The 20,722-nt window shown below is 33.3% G+C and overlaps 2 protein-coding genes across 2 annotated transcripts; one reads left to right on the top strand and one right to left on the bottom strand.

Moving 5' to 3' along the window:
* Window positions 1-680: 680 nt before the first annotated feature.
* Window positions 681-8,802, top strand: LOC107856747. The gene is made up of 12 exons (XM_016701737.2): window positions 681-1,023; window positions 2,200-2,298; window positions 2,422-2,506; window positions 3,451-3,520; window positions 5,043-5,103; window positions 5,214-5,267; window positions 5,710-5,866; window positions 5,945-6,035; window positions 6,298-6,407; window positions 7,246-7,352; window positions 8,257-8,367; window positions 8,459-8,802. Exons 1-12 carry the CDS (start codon window positions 934-936, stop codon window positions 8,576-8,578), a joined length of 1,155 nt encoding a protein of 384 aa, XP_016557223.1. The 5' UTR covers window positions 681-933; the 3' UTR covers window positions 8,579-8,802.
* Window positions 8,803-16,212: 7,410 nt separating this feature from the next.
* Window positions 16,213-19,081, bottom strand: LOC107856723 (reticulon-like protein B14). Its single transcript, XM_016701704.2, has 5 exons — window positions 18,910-19,081; window positions 17,727-17,907; window positions 17,306-17,435; window positions 17,122-17,191; window positions 16,213-16,636 (listed from the first exon to the last, which is right to left on the bottom strand). Exons 1-5 carry the CDS (start codon window positions 19,022-19,024, stop codon window positions 16,467-16,469), a joined length of 666 nt encoding a protein of 221 aa, XP_016557190.1. The 5' UTR covers window positions 19,025-19,081; the 3' UTR covers window positions 16,213-16,466.
* Window positions 19,082-20,722: the final 1,641 nt, after the last annotated feature.

Here is a 20,722-nt window from a genome sequence, read left to right on the forward strand (position 1 = left end):
ATGCACGCATCTATTTGTTTAACTTTATAATAATGGTTTAAGATTTCAAGAGAGTGTTAAGGATACATCGACTCTCTGGAATTTTACGTCATAGCATATATATATCCGGACTGAGCATATCCAAGAAAGACACAAGTGGTTGTTAGGTTTTTCATCAAAGGGTCGTGATAATACTCTGATATAAGGGGTATTTCCATGGGTTTGCCTTGGTGTCGTGTTCATACCATTATATTGAATGATCCCGATCGATTGCTTTCTGTTCATATAATGCATACAGCTCTAGTTGCTAGTTAGACCGGTTTGATGGCCCTATATGAATTAATGATTTTTGATCCTTCTGATCCTGTTCTTGATCCAATATGGGGACAGGATAAGTTCGTTATACCCTTCATAACTCCAAATACCTCGGCCATCGTAGCTCGAATTCTAGCCTATGAGGATGATTGCAAAGTCGCATATTCAGGAGATTGTTAGATTGCATGGAGCCCCTGTGTTCCATAATATTCGATAAGAAAAAAAAAAGATTTTTGGACATCGAAGTTGACGTCCGACCATCTCCAATTTTGACCACAAGTCAAGTTAAAAATACATTTATATATTCTGTCTTTATAAATTAGTAAAATATAACATCAAGTTGGATTTAAAATTTTCACAAACAAACACTAATTTAAAAAAAAACTAAAAATTATTCAAAAAAATAAATAAAAATACAATAAATTTTCCTGTCCAAACAGGTCCTTACTCCTTACAATGCAATTAATTAATTACGAGCTTTACGTTAAGCACCCTTAATTAACACTTCCCCGTTTACTGAGCCTAACGAACTTTTACAATTAACTTTCTAATTTCTGTTAACGCACAACCAACGACGTCGTTTCATCTACTTCATAACTGATCGTATTCGGTCCATTAACGGCGACGGCGACGGCGAAGATGACGGATAATTGTCTCCGAGCTGTTATAGAAGCAATACATTCATGTCCAACTCAAGCTGTCATTTTTCTCTCCGGCGGTGCCTCACAGGTACTCTTCGTCTTTCGACAGTCAAGCAGTTTAATTTTGATCGTGAATTTCTCTATACGCCTCTCAAATGCTCTAATTTATTAATTAGTATAATTTATAAGTTAATTATTGTAATTTGTAGTACTTCACCGGTACCAATTTCTGTGATTTAGTTTGACTTACCATGGAGTTTAAGAAAGAAAAAGACTTTTGAAATTTGTAGTTTAAATAGGAGAAATTATAGAAATTAGCATCCTTAAAACTATAATTATAATAAATAGCAATACTTTTTCAAAATTACAACTTATAGCAAAAGTAACAATATTTTACCCACTTCGTAGTAATAGAAGAATATGTATTTTTCAGTTGTGCATATGTATTTATGAGTAATACATATATATTTGTATATATATTTATATACCAATATTTTACTTAAATACAAATACAATTTGCTATTTTTCGTAATTATGAAACTGTTACTATAAAAGTTATAATTAAGGCTACAGAATTGCTATTTCTAAAATTTTCCCTTTAAAATAAGTTATAGATGCTTGTTTGTTTATAAATCATTTTATTAAGGATAAAGCGGATAATTTAAAGTTAAATTGTTACTAAATATAAAAATGTTTCTTTTTAGGACGGATTATAAAAGAAAGTATGTCATATATCTGTTTCTTTTTTAGTTGAGACTGACTAATAAGAAAAGTATGTCATATATGTGTTCCTTTTTAGCTGTTATAGTTTCTGTTTTTAAGAGTTAAATGATCTAAACTTTGTCCAGCATATTAAAATTGTAGTTTTTAATCATATTGATATGAGAAAAATTGGAATTTATAGTACGTTTCGTATAATTTTTGAATGTTTAAATTTTAATCTTACAGTATCGAATTAATCTAATCTAATTTAGCTTTGAAAATTAGTCAAATTGATTCTCGAAAAGCGAAATGTGACTAAAAAAGAAGGGAGGGAGTAGTAGTTTTCAAATATATAAAATTTATTTTAATTTTTTTTTTGTAGTTTCTATGTTCGAATTCACGGTTAAAGTTTAGATTTTTGAATCTCAAAATTTCGACTGTATTAGATTTTTTGTGATCAGTTTGTTGTTTTAGGTAAATTTTACTGTTCACATCACTTTATGTTATCAACTGATTGGTAGGAACTTTTTATTTTTTGATGAAATGTGGCGAATTTGTACAGGCACTAGGGTGGTTGATGTCAGTTCCGGGAGCATCGAATACTGTGCTTGAATCAGTAGTTACTTATTCCAGAATGTCTATGATTCAATTACTTGGCAAGGTCATTTAATTCTCAAGTTTAATCATTCATTTTTCGTTGATTTTTTACTGCTTGATTTTGAAATTATCGCGAATTCACTATTAAAAATTTGTGTTTTTTTTTTTTTGTGTGTGGAAGGAACAGGTTCCTGCTCAAGCAGCTAGTTCGCAAACGGCTGAGGAAATGGCATTATTGGCATATAATAGAGCATTAAAGCTTTCTAAGCCAGGTTTTGATTTTGAATCTGGTGGAATTTCGTCATTTGATTATGGATTTTACAGTTTTAGCTTTTACATGTATATGATATGGTATATCTTAGCTAAATGAATTTGGCCCACACATTTCTAGAAAACTTCTGAGTTTTGAGAAAAAACTGTCTATGTGAGCTTGCAAAGTATAGCCAGCGCCAAGCATAAAGGAGGCGGGCAAATAGACTGAATATGTGAATGATGTGACCATACCAACAATAATGCGATGGATCACATCAGGACTTGGAAGCTAAGTGTTCATGGACGAGCGTAGTACTAGGATGTGTGACTTCTTGGAGATTCCTCGTGTTGCATCTTTTGCTGAATCTAATAGTTTAGGATAGCTGTTAGTTCATTGGTAGTTAAACACGTTGAGAATTGATTTAGAAGATAAAACTTTCTTGTGTCAAATTGAAGTGATTGGAAGACATTGAACAGGCGGCTCATATCCTAGATGACTCTGTCATTTAACATGAGTGGTCTATTTGATATACACATATGTAATAATTTGTATGCCATGGCTAAATGAAGAAGGTTTACAGTTTTCCTATTATAGCAAGATATAATAGATATTCTAGTGTGCGCTTGCTACTTAAGATGTTTAAGGGCAATATGTACAGCCAAGAAGCCAAAGAAAGTACTACCCTTTAGTTAGTTGGTTTAGCAGCATAGGTTTATTATTACTCTTTATAGCTGATCGTTTTCATGAAAAGGAGACACCCGGAATTTATCGTTCTTCCTCATTTATATTGGATTGTGTGCATGGTCGAAAAATTAATGCGGTCACTTTGAGAAAAGTCATCTGACTATTTTACACCTAGATGTGTATTACAAAGTTTCACCATTTGTTGTTTAGTAGCATTTTGTTCCTTGATATGTCTTGTTTTATTTAAATGGCATGATTCTTATTTGTTTGATTGTACAGGTTCACCAGTTCTAGGTGTGGGTTTTACTGGTGCCTTGGCTAGTGCACGTCCAAAACGCGGAGATCATAGGTATTCTTGTTGCATCAGCCAGTTTTTCCTGATATATCTTCTCGGATTCTTATTCCCGTAGGAGTTGCATTCAGGAATTGCCATTTTTGTTTTATGTTCCTAGATTCTCTAGGAGGAGTTGACTATCCTGATTACTATTCACTTTTATGAGAAAATGAAATGGACCAGATTAAAAGAAAAACATAATATATGCTTAGATGTATTTGTTTGTTCCTCTTTGAAAAGTGGAGCTGGTCGACTAAAGGGTAGTCATCCAAGCGCAAGATAATATTAAAGACAGCACTTTCCTCCTTGATCTTTACCATGACGAAAATAACTGCTTTTCTTTGGAGACATGACAAAAGATTCTGCAGTCAGGAATGGTATATTTTTTCTGTGGTTGATGGAACTTATGTTAATATTTCATGCACATCCTATTCTATAAATTGGTATCAATAAAGCACAAACTTTGTTGACATCTTATATGTATAGACGTTACAACTTGGGAAGCATTGATCAGAATAAGGTGGATTCTATAATTTGGTGGGCAAGTAAAGACAAGAAATTTACGGTTAAAAATTGTTATAGTGTGTTGATAAAACAGTCAGGTCACTGGGATAATTCTTGGCCTTGGAAGATGATATGGAAGACAAAAGCTCCAGTTAAAGTAGCATGTTTTGGATGGGTTACAACTTGGGAAGCATGCTTAACTCAAAATAACTTGCAGAAAAGAGGTTTTAACCTATGTAACAGATGCTTCCTGTGTCAAGAAGACCAAGAAACTGTGGAGCACCTTTTTCTCCATTGTAAAATTTCTAGAGAATGTTGGGGGTTATTCCTAAATCTTCGTGTTATTAATTGGGTGATGCCTCAAAAAGTGAAAGATTTGTTGGAAGGATGGCAAGAACAGGCGATACCAAAAGAGATTAAACAGATATGGAGAACTATTCCGTTGTGCATCTTATGGACAATTTGGTTAGAGAGGAACAAAGCTTGCTTTTAGGGGCAGCGAACACACATTTCTAGAATTAAGGTTAGATGCTTACATAATTTGTATTTTTGGAGTAAAGGCAGCCTAATAGAGAGTTTGAACCATCATATGGATTTAGTGGATATGCTAGAAAAAAGATAATAGGAGGCTGTTTTTTTTTCTCTTGTTTTTATTGATGTTTCTGTTCCTTTCTCTGTACCATCTTGGTACCTTTCAATAAAATTTCTACCTTATCAAAAAAAAAAATAGACGTTAAGAACACACAGGGATTTTTCTTTCGGAAAATGTAGTTCAGTTGTGTTCATATTGGAATTATTTCATCTCAGTGTCAGTTGTACCCCCTAAAGGAAAGAATAAAAGCACCAAACTTTGTCGCTATAATTAAGTTTGAAAGATCTGCATCCCTTCGAAGACGCATGTGGACCATGTTCGGATCTCTGCAAAGATGCCTTTACTCTTTGGTTGACATTTTGAGTTGTGAACGTATCACTCTTTCATTTGTACTTCAAAATTTGCATCTCTTTCTGAACCTTATTAGTGCTTTATGAGTAGGTTTCACGTGTCAACGAGAACATCTGACCGGTTTTGGACCTCGACTGTTACTTTAACTAAGGTAATATTCATGCAAGTTTCTCCTTTAGTCATCCTTTCCTTATTTAAATAGGATCTTTGGAAAGCAATGACTGAAGTATTTTTTTTTTTGCTTAAATTGAATGTATACAGGGCCTGCGAACTCGTGAACAGGAAGATGCAGTCTCGAGTCAATACTTAATCAAGGTGTGTATAGAATTTTGAGAGAATTTCGATAAGAAGAATTAGAACATTTCATATTCCCATGTGGGTATTATACAAGTTCAACATACAACTTGCACTGGTTTAATCAACTAAATGTACATAACGGTGAACGAAATGTGTAAGTGCATGGCCAATTTGGGAACTCAGAGGTTCCAATTCTGCTCTTTTGCTATTTCCCTATTCTCAAAGCCAATGCCAGATGCTACTTATTTTCCCTATTTTCAAAGCCAATGCTATATAACAAGTAGAGTTTTAGTTCGAGTGTGGGTTTGCAGATACCTAAAATGCCTCTGTTTGTAGTTGAAATTTTCTGTATATCTAGTTTAACTCATTATGCAGTAGTACTAGCTAATCCTTCTATGCTCTATCTTTTATTAAATCTATCCCTTTAGAGTATTATCTTAGCTACTGTCTTCTGGTTCAGGTAATTGCTAATGCTAGTAAGGTTCCAGGAACTTTTGTTCCAGACTTGACTGAATCAGAAGTTCCAGATGAACATGAAAAGCAGTTTGATGAAGACGAAGAGCTAAAGCAACTTCTCAGTGGGACTATATGCTTCAAAGTGTATCCTTTCTCAAGTGGTATGTGTTAATGCAATCAGCATAGTCCCATTCAGAAGCCAAAGATTTACTTCATATGTTGATGCTGGAATTTTGCAGATACATCTAATGCAGAAAGGAAAATAATCCTGTCTGGTTCCTTTAATCCATTGCATGATGGTCACCTTAAGCTCTTGGAAATTGCAACTAGGTACACATCTATAACATCAAACATGATTTTCAACTGTTGACAAGACTGATTTCTTGTACGCATCAAGAAAAGATCTGTTCATCTCTTAAGGAATTACATCTTTCTGCAGAATGCCAAAACTTTTTTCCTTCAAATTTCACAATAAAAGAGGAGAAGATGTGTAGCATATTGTAGAACTTTGAATTTTAAGGGGCTTTACTTGTACAGAGAAATATCATATTTTTATTGGAAGGTCATTCACTTCATTTATTTATTCATGCAGCATTTGTGGTGGTGGATATCCATGCTTTGAGTTGTCAGCTGTCAATGCAGACAAACCTCCATTGGAAATATCTCAAATCAAAGATCGTGTTAAGCAATTTGAAAAAGCTGGTAAGATCCTAATGTATGATGCTTTTATGCACATCCTAATATTATTAATCTTTAGGTATCGTAACTCTTGGAAACAGCCTCTGGCAGAAATGCAAGGTAAGGCTGCGTACAATACGCCATTGTGGTGGGGCCCTTCCCCGGACTCTGTGCATAGCAGGAGCTTTAGTGCATCGGGCTGCCCTTTTTTAGGTATCGTAACTGATATATCTAATGGAAAACCAAGTTTAAGGTAGTGAAAAAATTTAGCTTGATCAGTCAAACCTCAGATCCGTTTACTGGATGAAAAAATTCCGAGCTTGATGTCATCTAAGTCTTGATAGAAGAAAAAGGAGAAAAGAAAACTATAGCAGAGTAAGTTGATAGTAGAATAGAAAACTATAGCAGAGTAAGTTGATAGTAGAATGCATGGTGGTCGTACTTGCCTCTTGTTCTATTATTCAGAGTTAGAAACTCTATTTTACTTTCAGACATATCCTTGATACCAACGGAACGAGCTTTATCTTTTCCTGAAATCAAATTGTGAGCTCACAGATAGTAAGGGTTGAGAAACGACTACATTGACCTGGTTTTTAAATTCTTTGTCAAGCTTCTCAAAGGTTTAGACTGTTGAACTATACTTTTAAGGTTATTTCCTGCCAAAACTGATCTGTAAAGCGCTTCTCCATCTTTGATGCAATAAAAGTAGGATGGAATACAAGAAAAATAAACTTGAGAGAAGTAAATGCTTTCACTACAGTTTATCCACACTAGTTTCATATCTCGGTATCATTAGATTCTTACCCTATTTTCATATTCAAAATATGCTGCTGTTTGAGTGGTTTCGGCCTTTGAAATGCAGGAAAAACGGTCATAGTGTCTAACCAGCCATATTTTTACAAGAAAGCAGAACTTTTTCCTGGGAGTGCTTTTGTCATTGGTGCAGACACAGTAGCGAGACTTGTACATGTAAGGCTCTTTCATTTGCTTCTAAAAGATTGAGATTACATGAAATCAAGAATTTAGTAAATTGGATAAAGCTCCAATCTTTTTCTGAATGGCAAACATTTGTCTCCAAGAATTGTCCGTGTTCTCACTACTTTCTTGGAGAACCAGAATGTTATACTGGTCTCTTCACTAATCTGCACTCCATTCTAAGCCATCTATCTTATTTCACATATTTTCGTGAAGTGTCCCACATCGGTAGATGAAATAGATGGTTGTAATCTTATACGGTTGTGAGAAATTTTCACCTCATGAGCTAGCTTTTGGAAAGTTAGGCCCAAAAGTTTATTTTCTTTCACGTGGTATTAGAGCCAGACCTATCCCAGTTCTTGGTTTACCTAATGTTCGACCACATGCTATGTTTTGGTGTTAAATTGTCTAATATTGGTTGAGGGATGAGTTGTTGTCTTCTTCCATCAACTTAGGGTAACCCACGAGCTAGCTTTTGAGTTTTTTTTTTTTTTTAAAAAAAGGTTATCAACCCATGGGCAACCCAGTATGTTTTCTCTATTACAGTTAACGGTTTTGTTTACTTAGTTTGGGAATACAATTATTGGGAGGAAGAGAACTTGTGTCAAATTTTGTGAAAGAATCCAGCTATCTCGGTGGTTTCTAAAAGTATCTGCTGACCTAGCACCTGATGCAAAAATCTATTTATGTATAGAAACGCAACCACTCAAATATAAGATTAAGTACGAAGGAGATGAAACAAAGATGTGTATTCGGAAGTATCAAAGTGGTCCTTGTTTGTGATTAAGTTCTGATTCTTGTGTAATCAACTTTTGCTGATAAATGGGGCAATAACCTGTTATCAATAGGAATGTTCCCAAAAGTGTATGTAGTGATCTTTACAAGTTGCTTTTTCCAGCCAAAGTACTATGGTGATGACTATGGAAAGATGTTGGAGATACTTCTGGGATGTAAAAACACGGGATGTACTTTTCTAGTTGGTGGTCGAAATGTTAATGGAACTTTCAAGGTACACTAACGAACTCTCTACGGCCTTCATGTATTTTAGCACTTTAGTTTTTCGAAACTCTTATAAATTTATATCATGTCCATTTCTCCAGGTTCTTGAGGATTTCGACATTCCAGCAGAACTAAAAGACATGTTTGTGCCTATACCAGCTGAGAAATTCCGGATGGATATATCCTCCACCGAAATTCGGAAGACTCAAGGACTCTTGTAAGCTGTTTGCATCACTTTCACTCAGGTATCTGTATTGATACTTAGCGTCGTCTAAACAGTTCGTTCTATGTAACACGAAAATAAAGTGCCAAAAAGGAAAAAGAACAGAAAACTTTTATCCATTTTCATTGTTTGCTCTTTCTAACCTTTGTATATTAAATTATTGCTTGGTTTTAAGATATTATGACCACATTGTTTACATAAGCTATTCCTTTTCTTCATTAAGACGTTTGCTGAGTTTTTTCTTACATTCTACTCAGAGAAAATAGCTTATTGAGAATTGTACAATTGAACATTGCCACCCAAGTATTACAATGAAATGTAATCGAGTTATCGCCTACTCCCCCACCCCCAACCTAAGATGCCCTGACTCTTCACTTTTGATGTCACACTCTTGTCGGATTCTCCACAAATACACAACTTTTGGAGAATCCGACACGTACCCATTGACATTTTTGAAGAGTCCGATCAACATAGCCCCCAACCAACCTACTTAAAGAACCCCAGCTCCATTACAAGTAGAACATACACAGAAGGAAAGAAATTTCTGAGCAAGACTTAATAATCTAGTGGTATCAGTGGGAGTGAGATCCATCTTCCACGTAATAGGCGTGGATTTGGTTCTCACTAGTCAGGCGCCACAGGCAGCGCCACAACCTGTACCACATCCGGCAGCATAGTTGTCGGTATGAGTTGCTGCATCTTTCTCTTTAGAAACACCATCTGCACAAGAGAAGATGATTGTTGAAATGATACACAAGCAAACCAAAACCATCAACCACATACCCCTAAAGCTACCATTTGTTACATCTCCAACACCTCTTATTCCTTCCCAGTTGGTTCCAACTGTTGCTCTCAGTTCCCTAACCATATTTTGTCTAAAGTGGTTTATAAGGGGGAGATATTTTAAGGGTGTTATGATAAGAGCAGTCTGGCAAACTTTCTTATCACTAAAGTTGAGTTTCTCTTATCAAGTGGATTGGTTTATAAAGATGGTTGAGACTTGATAATGAGTGGTCAAAATAAACTACCTTGTGTTTTAGGTAAAGGCTTATGACTTTTTATTGGCAATGCTTATCCAAATGGTAGAATACTTGGGCACATGGCTAATTGTAGTGTGAACAAATTCTTGTTTGTAATTCACACAATTGCAAAAAGTTGTTGAACTTCATAGGAAAGCTAAGTAAAGTAGAGAAGCATTAAAGCTCTTGCTACGCACGGTGTCTGAGAAAGGGCCACAACATATATAAGGGTCTATGTTCGCAACCTTACCCCGTATTCCTACAAGATATGTTGTTTCCGCGGCTTGAACCTGTAATATCCTGATCACATGGCAACAGCCTTACCCGTCATTTCTACAAGAGGCTGTTTCCACGGCTTGAACCGGCGACCTTCTGGTTACATGACAACAACTTAACCGGTTACGCCTAAGCTCCACTGTGCGCAACCTATACAAGATGTAGTTTCCGCGGCTTGAACCTGTAATAATCCTATTCACATGGCAACAACCTTACCTTGCTTTTCTACAAGAGGCTGTTTCGACGATTTAAACCGACTATTTTTTGATCACATGACAACAACTTTACCGGTTGCCAAAGCTACCTAAAGATAGGAAGCCATTGAGATTTTTTTAATCTTCTTTTTGACGAATCAGCATTCATATTTTCATGGGATTATCCACCATATTTACTTTATTAATTGACCCTTCATAAAACCTAAGAGGTTCTTCTACTTGATTTTAAATACTCTTGGGGCTTATCTATTAATAGCTTTAGTTAGGTCATTGCCTCCAAAAAATCCATAGCATTTGACATCATCTTTTTTCTAAAAATAAAATTACTCAACTGCCATCACACTTGTATTGAATTTATTTATTCACCTTTGACAAGTTATTTATTAGCAACTTGTTTGCAAATTTGAGTGAGTTGGTTGATATATACTAATGGATAAAGTCAGAAATTTCGTTAATAGTATTCAAAGATTTAACATATATGTGAAGTAAATTCATATGTAACATATATACATAAGTTGTACAAGGTAAAAAGACTGTTTCCGATAGGTCATCAGTTGGGTTTACAATAGGGGTGTCAAGTGGGCCGGCCTGACTCGGCCCTTGTAAGTAACCCAACCTGGTTTGACCCGGCCCGGTAATCCCTAGGGCTTTAGGGTTTCGGATCCCGGGCCGGTTATTTTCTTAAAATGGGCCCGGCTAACCCGGCTCGGACCAAGTTCGGTCCAGGCCCGTCAAGCTTTTTTTTTTTTTTTTTTTTAAAAAAAAGATTTTGGGCCAAACTAGCCGTTGGCCCAACGACTATATAGCCGTTTTTGGGTCCAAACGGCTAGTTTGGGCCATTTATTTTTTTTTTAAAAAAAATTAACTTTAAAAAATATTTTTTAATCCCAAAAAAATTCTATAAATACCCTACAACTTTAATTCATTTTTCACACAATTTTTCACTCTCTCAAATCTCAATTCTCAATTCTCAAATATTCAATATATTTAATTTCTTAAAGTGTTCACTTTAATTTTTTAATTTTTCGTTTACAAAGTACGAGCGGAAGTTTCTAAAGTCGCAACCTTCGGATACTTCCAAAATTTGGTATTGTCGTTCCATCTCTTACGTTTAATTTTTATTTATTGTATTAATTGTTTAATATTTCATTTTATTATATTTGTGTATTTTGAATATTTTTAGTTTAATTTAATTTATATTATGGATAAATTAAGAAACCTCGCTACTAAAGGTGTTAAAATTTTTTGTCCCGGAAGCGGTAGTGGTAGTAAAAAGCGAATTACTAGCGGTAGAGGTAGTTCAAGTAGTAGATATACCCGTGTGCCTTCGCCTCCGGTACCGCTTGGTACACCTTTTGAGGAAAAAATAGGTGTAGGTGCTCACGATATGAATTATGTAGAAGCTCAGAAAAATTACGGTATAGAAGAAGAAAATGAAGTAGATGCGGTTAATTTAGACGAAGATAATGAAAATATTGCTGAGACACCCGCAGTAGGAGATGCTAATGTTAGATCTGAATCGGTTAATCTCCCTCACCGTCCTCCCAGTGCCCCAAGACCTCGTAAAAGAACTAGTATTGCATGGCAATTTTTTGAACGTATATTAGATATTGAGGTGCAATGCAATATTTGTCAACAAATATATAAGCATAGAAGTGGAGGCAAGCAAGGGGGTACGGATACGTTAATGAGACATGTAGCTGAAGATCACAAAAGAGAGTTAAATATTGCAAAAGGTGGTGGGGATGTTGGTGGGCCAACGCAAACTAGAATGGACCCAGCAATCGGTCACGTAGCGAAGAAGTATAATAAATTGAGAGACCGGGACGAAATATCTAAAATGGTAGCTGTGGGTTGTTTGCTTTTTAGTTTTCCTTCTTCTGATGCCTTTATTCGTTATATACAAGCAATTTATAATCCTATGTTTAACGGTATTCCAAGAACTACTTGTCGGTCTGATATTTTTAGACTCCATTCACAATATTGTTTTTATTTATCAACATTGTTAAAAAATATTCAATGTAGATTGTCCCTAACTTCTGATCTTGGTCGTACTATAAATAAAAATGATTATTTAACCGTTACTTGTCATGGGATGGATAGTAATTTCGTGATGCAAAAACGTATTCTTGCTTTTTTATATGATGAAGATCGTAAACATACTGGACAATTTATTGCTGATTCTATTGTTAAAATTGCCGGATATTATAGTATCGAAAACAAAATTTTATGTATTGCTTTTGATAATGTTTCTAACAACAAAACTGCTATAACAAAAATAAAATTTACGCTATCTCCATCCTTGCCTGAAATTTTTCATATTAAGTGTGCATATCATATATATAATTTAATTGTAAAAGATGGTCTTGAGTTTTTTGAGCTTTATATTGAAAAAATTCGTCTTGCCGTTGGTTTTATTCAAGGAAATAATAGTAGATCGAGAATTAGAGAATTTAAAGTTAAATGTCAAGAAAATGGACTTACACCGATTTTGATGCCTGAGGAAATTGATACTAGATGAAATTCTACGTATGAATTTTTAAAAACTTGTTATAAATATAGAATTCCTATTACACTAGCTTTTAACCAACATTGCGGTTCATTTGCTGATTCTGCTGATTGCATGCTATATAATTCTGATTGGGTTGTAATTAATGATCTTGTTAAGTTTTTAGAAAAATTTTATGTAGCTAAGGTTGAATTTTTCGGTGCTTATTATCCTACTGTTTGTAATATTTTGACATATATAGTCGATATTTCTGGTTTGCTCAAAGAATATAAAAATAAAGAAGGTTATAAAGAAGCTGTTGGCGCCATGTTTACGAAATTTAAAAAATATTTTTTCCCGATTCCCCCTATTTACTTGGTTGGTGCTATGCTAAATCCGTGCATGAAATATAATAATATGTGTCACTTTAGTACTCTTATTTATACTAACTTAGAAATAAATACTAACCATGATTCTAAACAAGTACAACCTGATTTGTGGACGGCTACGGCTTATGCAAAGGATTACATAGAAAAATTATATAATCACTATGTTGATTTATTTGATTTAGCCGTACCTACAAATATCACTCCAACTGTCGTTCCTCATCCTCTCGAGGAGCTATCATCTTCTAAAAGGTCGGCACATAGTGGTTTTTCTGATTCGTTTTATGATTTAAATTGTTGGAACAGTGTTGATGAGAGAACTTACACATCAACTTATCGGGAAGAGCTGAAATATTATCTTCGGACGGCACCAGAGGATCGTAGACGACAGATCAACACGTTGGATTGGTGGAGGAGTAATGAAACATAATATCCTGTGCTTTCAAGATTAGCTAGAGATATCTTGAATGTTCCAATGTCAACCGTTGCATCAGAGAGCGTCTTTAGTCAGGGACGACAGCAGCTTGGAGACAATTGACACTCATTGGGAAGCAATGCAATGAATGTTCTAGTTTGCCTCAGAGATTGGATTAGAGCGGAAAGAAGAAACCAAGGAATGAAACCGAAGCCGAGCGACGAGCTAAAACTTGAAGAAATTATGACTTCACGGGAGAACTCAGCAGAATCAAATCCAATGCATGGTTTTGCCCCAGTTGACTTCGACTATCTTATGCAAGTTCCCATTAATATTAACATGAATGAGTTGGAAAAAATGATGCATAATTTATAGATTTTTCATTCATGTAAATTATAAATTTTGGATCATTTTGCAATCAATAAAATTCCCCAAATTCATTCACTCCTTAGTCCTTGCTTTTTATATTTTTTCATTTAACGATTTAAAATTTTAAATTGAATTTCTAGTTTTCTACTTTAAATTAAAAACTTACTTCTAATATATTGTTAATTTACTACCAAATATTATTAATTTATTATATTAAGTAGCATATGTTTTGTATATTTGTGCATATATCTTCTATAGAAGTGTATATTTAACGTATACATGTGTATATGTTTTATAAAGTAGTATATAAGTATATCTATATATATTGTAATGTATATATAATGTAGTGTATTTTATAAGTAGTAGTATATATACATTGAATGGTGCGTATACACGTGTATATATCTTCTATAGAAGTGTATATTTAATGTATACATGTTTATATGTTTTATAAATTAGTATATAAGTATATCTATATATATTGTAATGTATATATAATGTAGTATATTTTATAAGTAGTAGTATATATACATTGAATGGTGCGTATACACGTGTATATATCTTATATAGATGTATATATATTAAACGTATACAAGTGTATATGTTTAATAAATTAGTATCATATAACTATCTATGTATTGTAATCCATGTATATTGTAGTATATATTTTATTTTAAGTAGTACATATACATTGATTGGTGCGTATATATGTGTATATATCTTATATAGATGTATATATTATACGTATACAAGTGTATATGTTTTATAAATTAGTTATAACCATCTATACATTGTAATACATATATATGTATCTTGTAGTATATATTTTATTTAAAGTAGTACATACATATTGAATGGTGCGCATATATGTGTATATATCTTCTATAGACGTATATCTTCAAAGTATACAAGTGTATATATTTTATAAATTAGTATGTAACTAGATATATATAAATATTGTTGTATATATATATGTATATTGTAGTATATATTTTATTTAAAGTAGTACATATATATTGAATGGTGCATATATATGTGTATATATCTTCTAAAGTAGTATATATTTAACGTATACATGTGTATATATTTTATAAATTATTGTAGTGTGTGTGTGTGTGTGTATATATATATATATATATATATATAATACTATTATAGCATATGTTTTATTTAAAATAGTACGTATAGTCATATATAATTATATATTGAATGGTACGTATATATGTGTAATTGTTATATATATTGTATATTGGAGTGTATAGTGTATATTGGATTATTTATTTATTATTTAAACGGATTTGACCGGTTTTTAACCGGATTTGACCGGGTTTTGGTGGGTTTGATCGGGTTGGGTTAAGTGGGTCGGGTTAGGGTGAGTTTTAATTTTTTTACTGTTTGGCCCGGCCCGGCCCGGCCCGACTAACGTCAAAACCAGCCCTTAACCGACCCTCAACCCGATTAAAATGGAAGGACCGGTTTCGGGTTGGCCCAGACCGGCCCGTTTGACACCTATAGTTTACAACAAAAATAGAAAGACCAATGCCATGTGGACACGTGGTTTAAATTGTAACCACTGGCATGCTAAAGATGTAATAACTCCATAGAAACTTCTAGATTTTCACATTCTTGAATATATGTTGATGATGATGTCTTTGTTGTAATAATGAATATAGATGACACCTTGACACTAGTCAATTGGTCATGAACCTTAATATGCATAGTGCATGGAATCTAATTTATTTTGTGCAATCATAAAAAAGTAAATATATATATATACATATGTGCATCATGATTGTGGCGGTGTGGGTAAGTAAGTGGACATAGATTCTTAATCAGAGATTTTGAGTTCAAAAAATTAAATCGCTTTTTGTTTGAAACGTTTAGAAAATTCACAATTTCTGTCATAGTCTCTGTTGTTCAGATGAATATTCTGTGAACTGAATAGTCTGCTCATCGTGTAATAGCTCAAACTGCCCTAGGCAAACCCAATGTGATAGACGACGACTGGATTCGATCCCAGGTCGAGACCCACCTTCCAACTGCACAACCATGCCCTTGCGGGCTATGAATCGATTTTGATAGATGGCTTTTTGTCCCAAGTGAGATTTTCGATATGAATTTAAATTAGTTGAACCTTATTTAAGCAGATATTAAATACCAGATAAAAAAAAATAATTCTCAATTTAAGTTTGTAGCCTAATTCTTTTAGTTTCCCCAAAGTCATTGATATTCTAGAGTTTTTTGTTTTGTTGAAAATGTTAGTGGAAGAATTGTCTCTTTGTTACATTGAAGGGATAAGTAATTATGTAAAGGGTGAACTAATAATTTTTAACTATTATATATTATTTCATCTTTCTTTACACTGAATAATATATCTACGTTTAAATATGAGAAATTTACGAACGCTGATTCGAACATTACGATGATTAAAAAAATAACTAAATATGAAGTTCAATCATGGACATGGAGTAACGAATTTCTAATTACTTCAATAGAATAATGTACTAAAAATTACAAATAATAATTACAGCAATAACAACACAATTTCTTCATCATATTAAGCATAAAAATTACAATTACATTTTTCATTATATATACAGAATCCACAGCCAATTTTCTTGAACTGCCCCCCCTCCCCCCCCTCTCCCCTGCTCAATCATATTTTGACTATCTTATGTCGAGCTGAATTAGGTTTTTTCGATGTTCTCGTTGAAACACTCAAAACTTTTTCTTTTGCTTGACAGGTCCTCTTGGAATCTTGTTGAGAACTTCAGTATCAAATTTATTATAAAGTTTTTTCATATCTTGATTACCTTGCTTTACTAAATAATCCACTTCATTTTGATACCTTTCATATAAAGCTGGTAATGTTGCCAAACAAACAAACCCTACAAAACCAATTCAAAATAAATCGAGGAATTAAGATCTCTTGACCGTTTACAAAATGAACAGAAGAAAATAAATGTCATAATTCGAATCATAATGTCACGAGTTTGAGTCTGGCCCACTATCTTCGAACAGTTATGATTTTCGTGTAGTCGTGTTTGATTGAACACGAAATTTAAGTGAAAAGAAAAAGACGAGTTTTGAAATTTGTGGTTACAGATATGCCATGCCATTTTACAGCTGTTAAATTGTGTCATTAAGGGTGAAATGAGAATTTTAGACTTAATTCTTTTTTCCGATATAGTATAGGAATGTGTCATTTTTGGTTCGTTCTATAAAGAGTAACACATACCTATATTTGAAAACGATCCAACTTTTCTCATTTTAATCGTTGATGACATGATTTATAGTCACAAAAACGTCATAATAAAATGAAGAGGGAATATTATTATAAATAAAATAAAATGTCCAAATTTTATAACATTACCTAGGTACAACAAATTCAGAGAGCTAAAGTAATTTCCAATAATTGACAATATCCATAGAGAAGTGATTGCCTAAGGTACAAAAAAAATAAAAAATAAATTAGAGTTAAACAAAAAATAAATAGAAAATAAAAGCAAAAAATTAATGAATTAAATTGCACATAAATTATGATTAAAAAAAATTACCAGAAAAAAAGTTCTGAAATCTTTTCCAGATGAAATTTCATAGAATTTCACTAACATATAGTTCAATTTTCCACATAACCATCTAAATGTTGAATCTGATATCATAAATGCTCGAAAATCGGGCGGATTCCTGAAAATTTTAGAATTTTTTTGCACTATCAGATCATCAAATCGACCTTCACAAAAAAATCTTGAAAAGTAACATTGCAATCGGAATTTCCGACATAATCCATCGGATTTTGGCTCGTCAGAAACCCCTTATCACAAGTCGAATTCTGATAGAATATGTTTATCAGAAATTAGTGATTTTATGATAATAGGACAAGTTATCGATATGTTACAACAGGTCAAACCAAGGTAACAATTTTGTATACTATCGATGTATATAAATTAAATTAGAGAATATATAATGAAAATTTACCAATCAATAAATCCAGCTCCCATGGACCAAATGAAGAGAATTAACATCACGGTCATGGAAATGTGACACAAAAATGTCACAAAATTATAATCCATAATTTCAAAAAGGGACCAAATTACTGTAAATCCAATTAAAATTGATCCTGTTAATGTTTTGTCTCTCCATAATAATATATCAGCAACTGCACCGAAAAAAAAAAGTTATTTCCATGGAGTTCAATATGCAATATAATGCGCTAACAAAAGTCTCACATTGAAAATTGATGAAAAAAAAGAAAAACTAAGCTATATATATAAAGTGTACGAATATAAACTTTTGGGAGAAAATCATGCAGATTTAGCGTAAATAAGAAATTATCACGCGTACACAATATTAATGTAGGTTCGTCAATCGTCAAAATAGTAAAATTGTCTTTGGGTAACTTATAGATTTTTATTGAGGGGGGTTCAAAGTGCGTACACGAACTAGCTGTAGGGGTTCAACATCTATTATATATATATATATATATATATATAAAACAATTTTAACCATTTATAAATAGTACTGTATAATTTTTCACCGAAAAAGGTTCGGATGAATCTCCTCATTGTATGCTAGCTTCGCCCTTGCTTATAAGCAGTGGCGGAGCTAGAATTTTCATTAAGGGGGTTCAGAAGTTTACATACAAACTAATGAAGGGAGTTCAACATCTACTATATATACGGAAAAAAATAATTTTAACTATATATAAATAGTACAGTTTTTCACTGAAGGGGATTCGGATGAGCTCCTGGCCTAAAGATAGCTCCGCCCCTGCTTATAAGTAGTTTATGAGTTCGAACCACGGAATCAGCAACTGATGGTTGCATCAATCATGCATGATAGGCCTAGGCTATTTATATATTCTCGCACGTGAACTCATGTATACTTCGTACATCCAAATGTCCTTTTATATTACATAGTTCAAATCGAAAATAACGAATTTGAAGGGGAATTTTGGATCAATAGTAAAATTGTCTTTGGGTAATTAACGTATAAGTACTTTAGGGATTCGAACCATGGAATCAGCAACTGATGATTGCATCAATCATGCATGATAAGTCTATATATTCTTGTACGTAAACTCATGTATACTTCGTACATCGAGATGTCTTTTTACATTTCATAATTCAGATCGAAAATAATGAATTCAGTTGAAAAGTACCTTTTCCACCTCCAAGAATTGCATGCATGGGTCTATCATGAGCCAAAAAATTTCTTGGACGTATTGAAGATGAAGAAGGACGTGGATCATCAGAATCAGATGAATAAATTGGCATTTTTGCTTATGAAATTATTATGAGTAATAATATTGTTTGATGATTTCTTGGAGTTTGAATATAATACAACAGTGGGGTTATAATTTTATTTATAGGTAGATGTAATTATAAATTTAGGAGTAAAAAGTATATAAACATACAATACAAGCAAAGTAAAGAATAGCTTTAGCATGGCATTGAAGTTTTGCTTCACAACTATGAAAACCTATCTAGCTAGCTAGCTTCTTTGTTGTTATATCATTATATTAATTCAATCTTCTTTTTTATTTGGGGGACGATTTTTAATGAGGAAGGTACAGGGTGGCTCAACGATGAGGCTAGTAAAGTCTTTACGTTAAGCTTTCAAAATTTTGAGGCCTCAAATCTTGTGATTTTGTTTTCTTTTTGACGACATTGAATTAGGCGGACCTAAGGTTGATTTCGGGATGCTCGAGAACCCGTTAAATCCAATGTTGATTAGGTATAGTCATATAAAAAAATTGTATTAAAATTGGTATAAGACATAGAAAAGTACCCAGTAAAGCAAGAAGATAGATGAGTGCTTTTGTTTTCAGGCATCACTTTAAAGCTTTGAGCGTCAATATGTGTGTTCTGACCTCCCGGACACCCACAACTCCTAAATCCTGAGCCCGCCACTGCATTGAATATAGTTTTTGAGAAAAAATATAAAATCAATATATAAATTAAAAAAACGATCCTCGTTCAATAGAAATATTTTAATACTTTGATTTAAGCTACTCAAATCTTTAAAGTAATAAAATCAACTTTTGTTATGAACTATAATATTTTTGAAACTCTCACTATTTCGTGAAGTAATTAACTGGGTCCAATATATTTTGAAGGCCCAGTTAGAATCAATGGATCATACCTAGGACTAGGCATATTTTGGTTTAAACTGAAAAAATCAAAAAATTAAATCAAAATTTTAATTTTGATTTTAGTCTTTTGATCTTTCGAATCGGTTTCGGTTTTCAATTTTTGAAATTCGGTTAAACGGTTTGGTATTCTGTTTTTCAAAAAAATAATTCCGATAAACCGAAATTCTATAAATAATTGATAAAACATCATTTCCACCTTATACAAGAAAAATCGAAGCTACACATAAACTATATAACTGACCTATTACACACCTTCACTATATAAAAGTGATATTATTACCTCCCCGCGACCCCCATTCTAAGGCGCGTATGTTACACTAATTTTAGGCGCGTCCATCCTATTAAATAACAAAAGTAAATGGCTAAAAACATTAAGGAAAAAAACATCGTTTCCACCCCAAACTATAGTCGAAAAGTCGAATCCACACCTAAACTATATAAGTGACCCATTACACACCTTAACTATAAAAAAGTGATACTTTTTACTACCTAGATCTAACGTGGAAAATACATAATTATTTAAATAAAAATTGACGCGTTTAAATTAAAAATTAATGCAAAAAAAAATTAAAAAAATTAAAATACTCCTCCCCCAAACCCCAGCATCCATCTCCCCACCCCCACCCCCAATCCATCATCTTCTTCATCACCCCCCACCCCGAAACTCCAACCCTAACCCCAACCCCAAACCATCTTCTTCTTCATCACCCCCACCTCAACCAACACAGTTTCTTCATCACCCCATCTCCAAATTTCAACCCCATCCCCAAATAATACAATTCATCCTCCACCTTCATCGAATCAATGTCAATTTCACAAT

Source organism: Capsicum annuum, chromosome 11, assembly GCF_002878395.1.
Source record: "Capsicum annuum cultivar UCD-10X-F1 chromosome 11, UCD10Xv1.1, whole genome shotgun sequence".
In the NCBI taxonomy this organism is placed as follows: domain Eukaryota; kingdom Viridiplantae; phylum Streptophyta; class Magnoliopsida; order Solanales; family Solanaceae; genus Capsicum; species Capsicum annuum.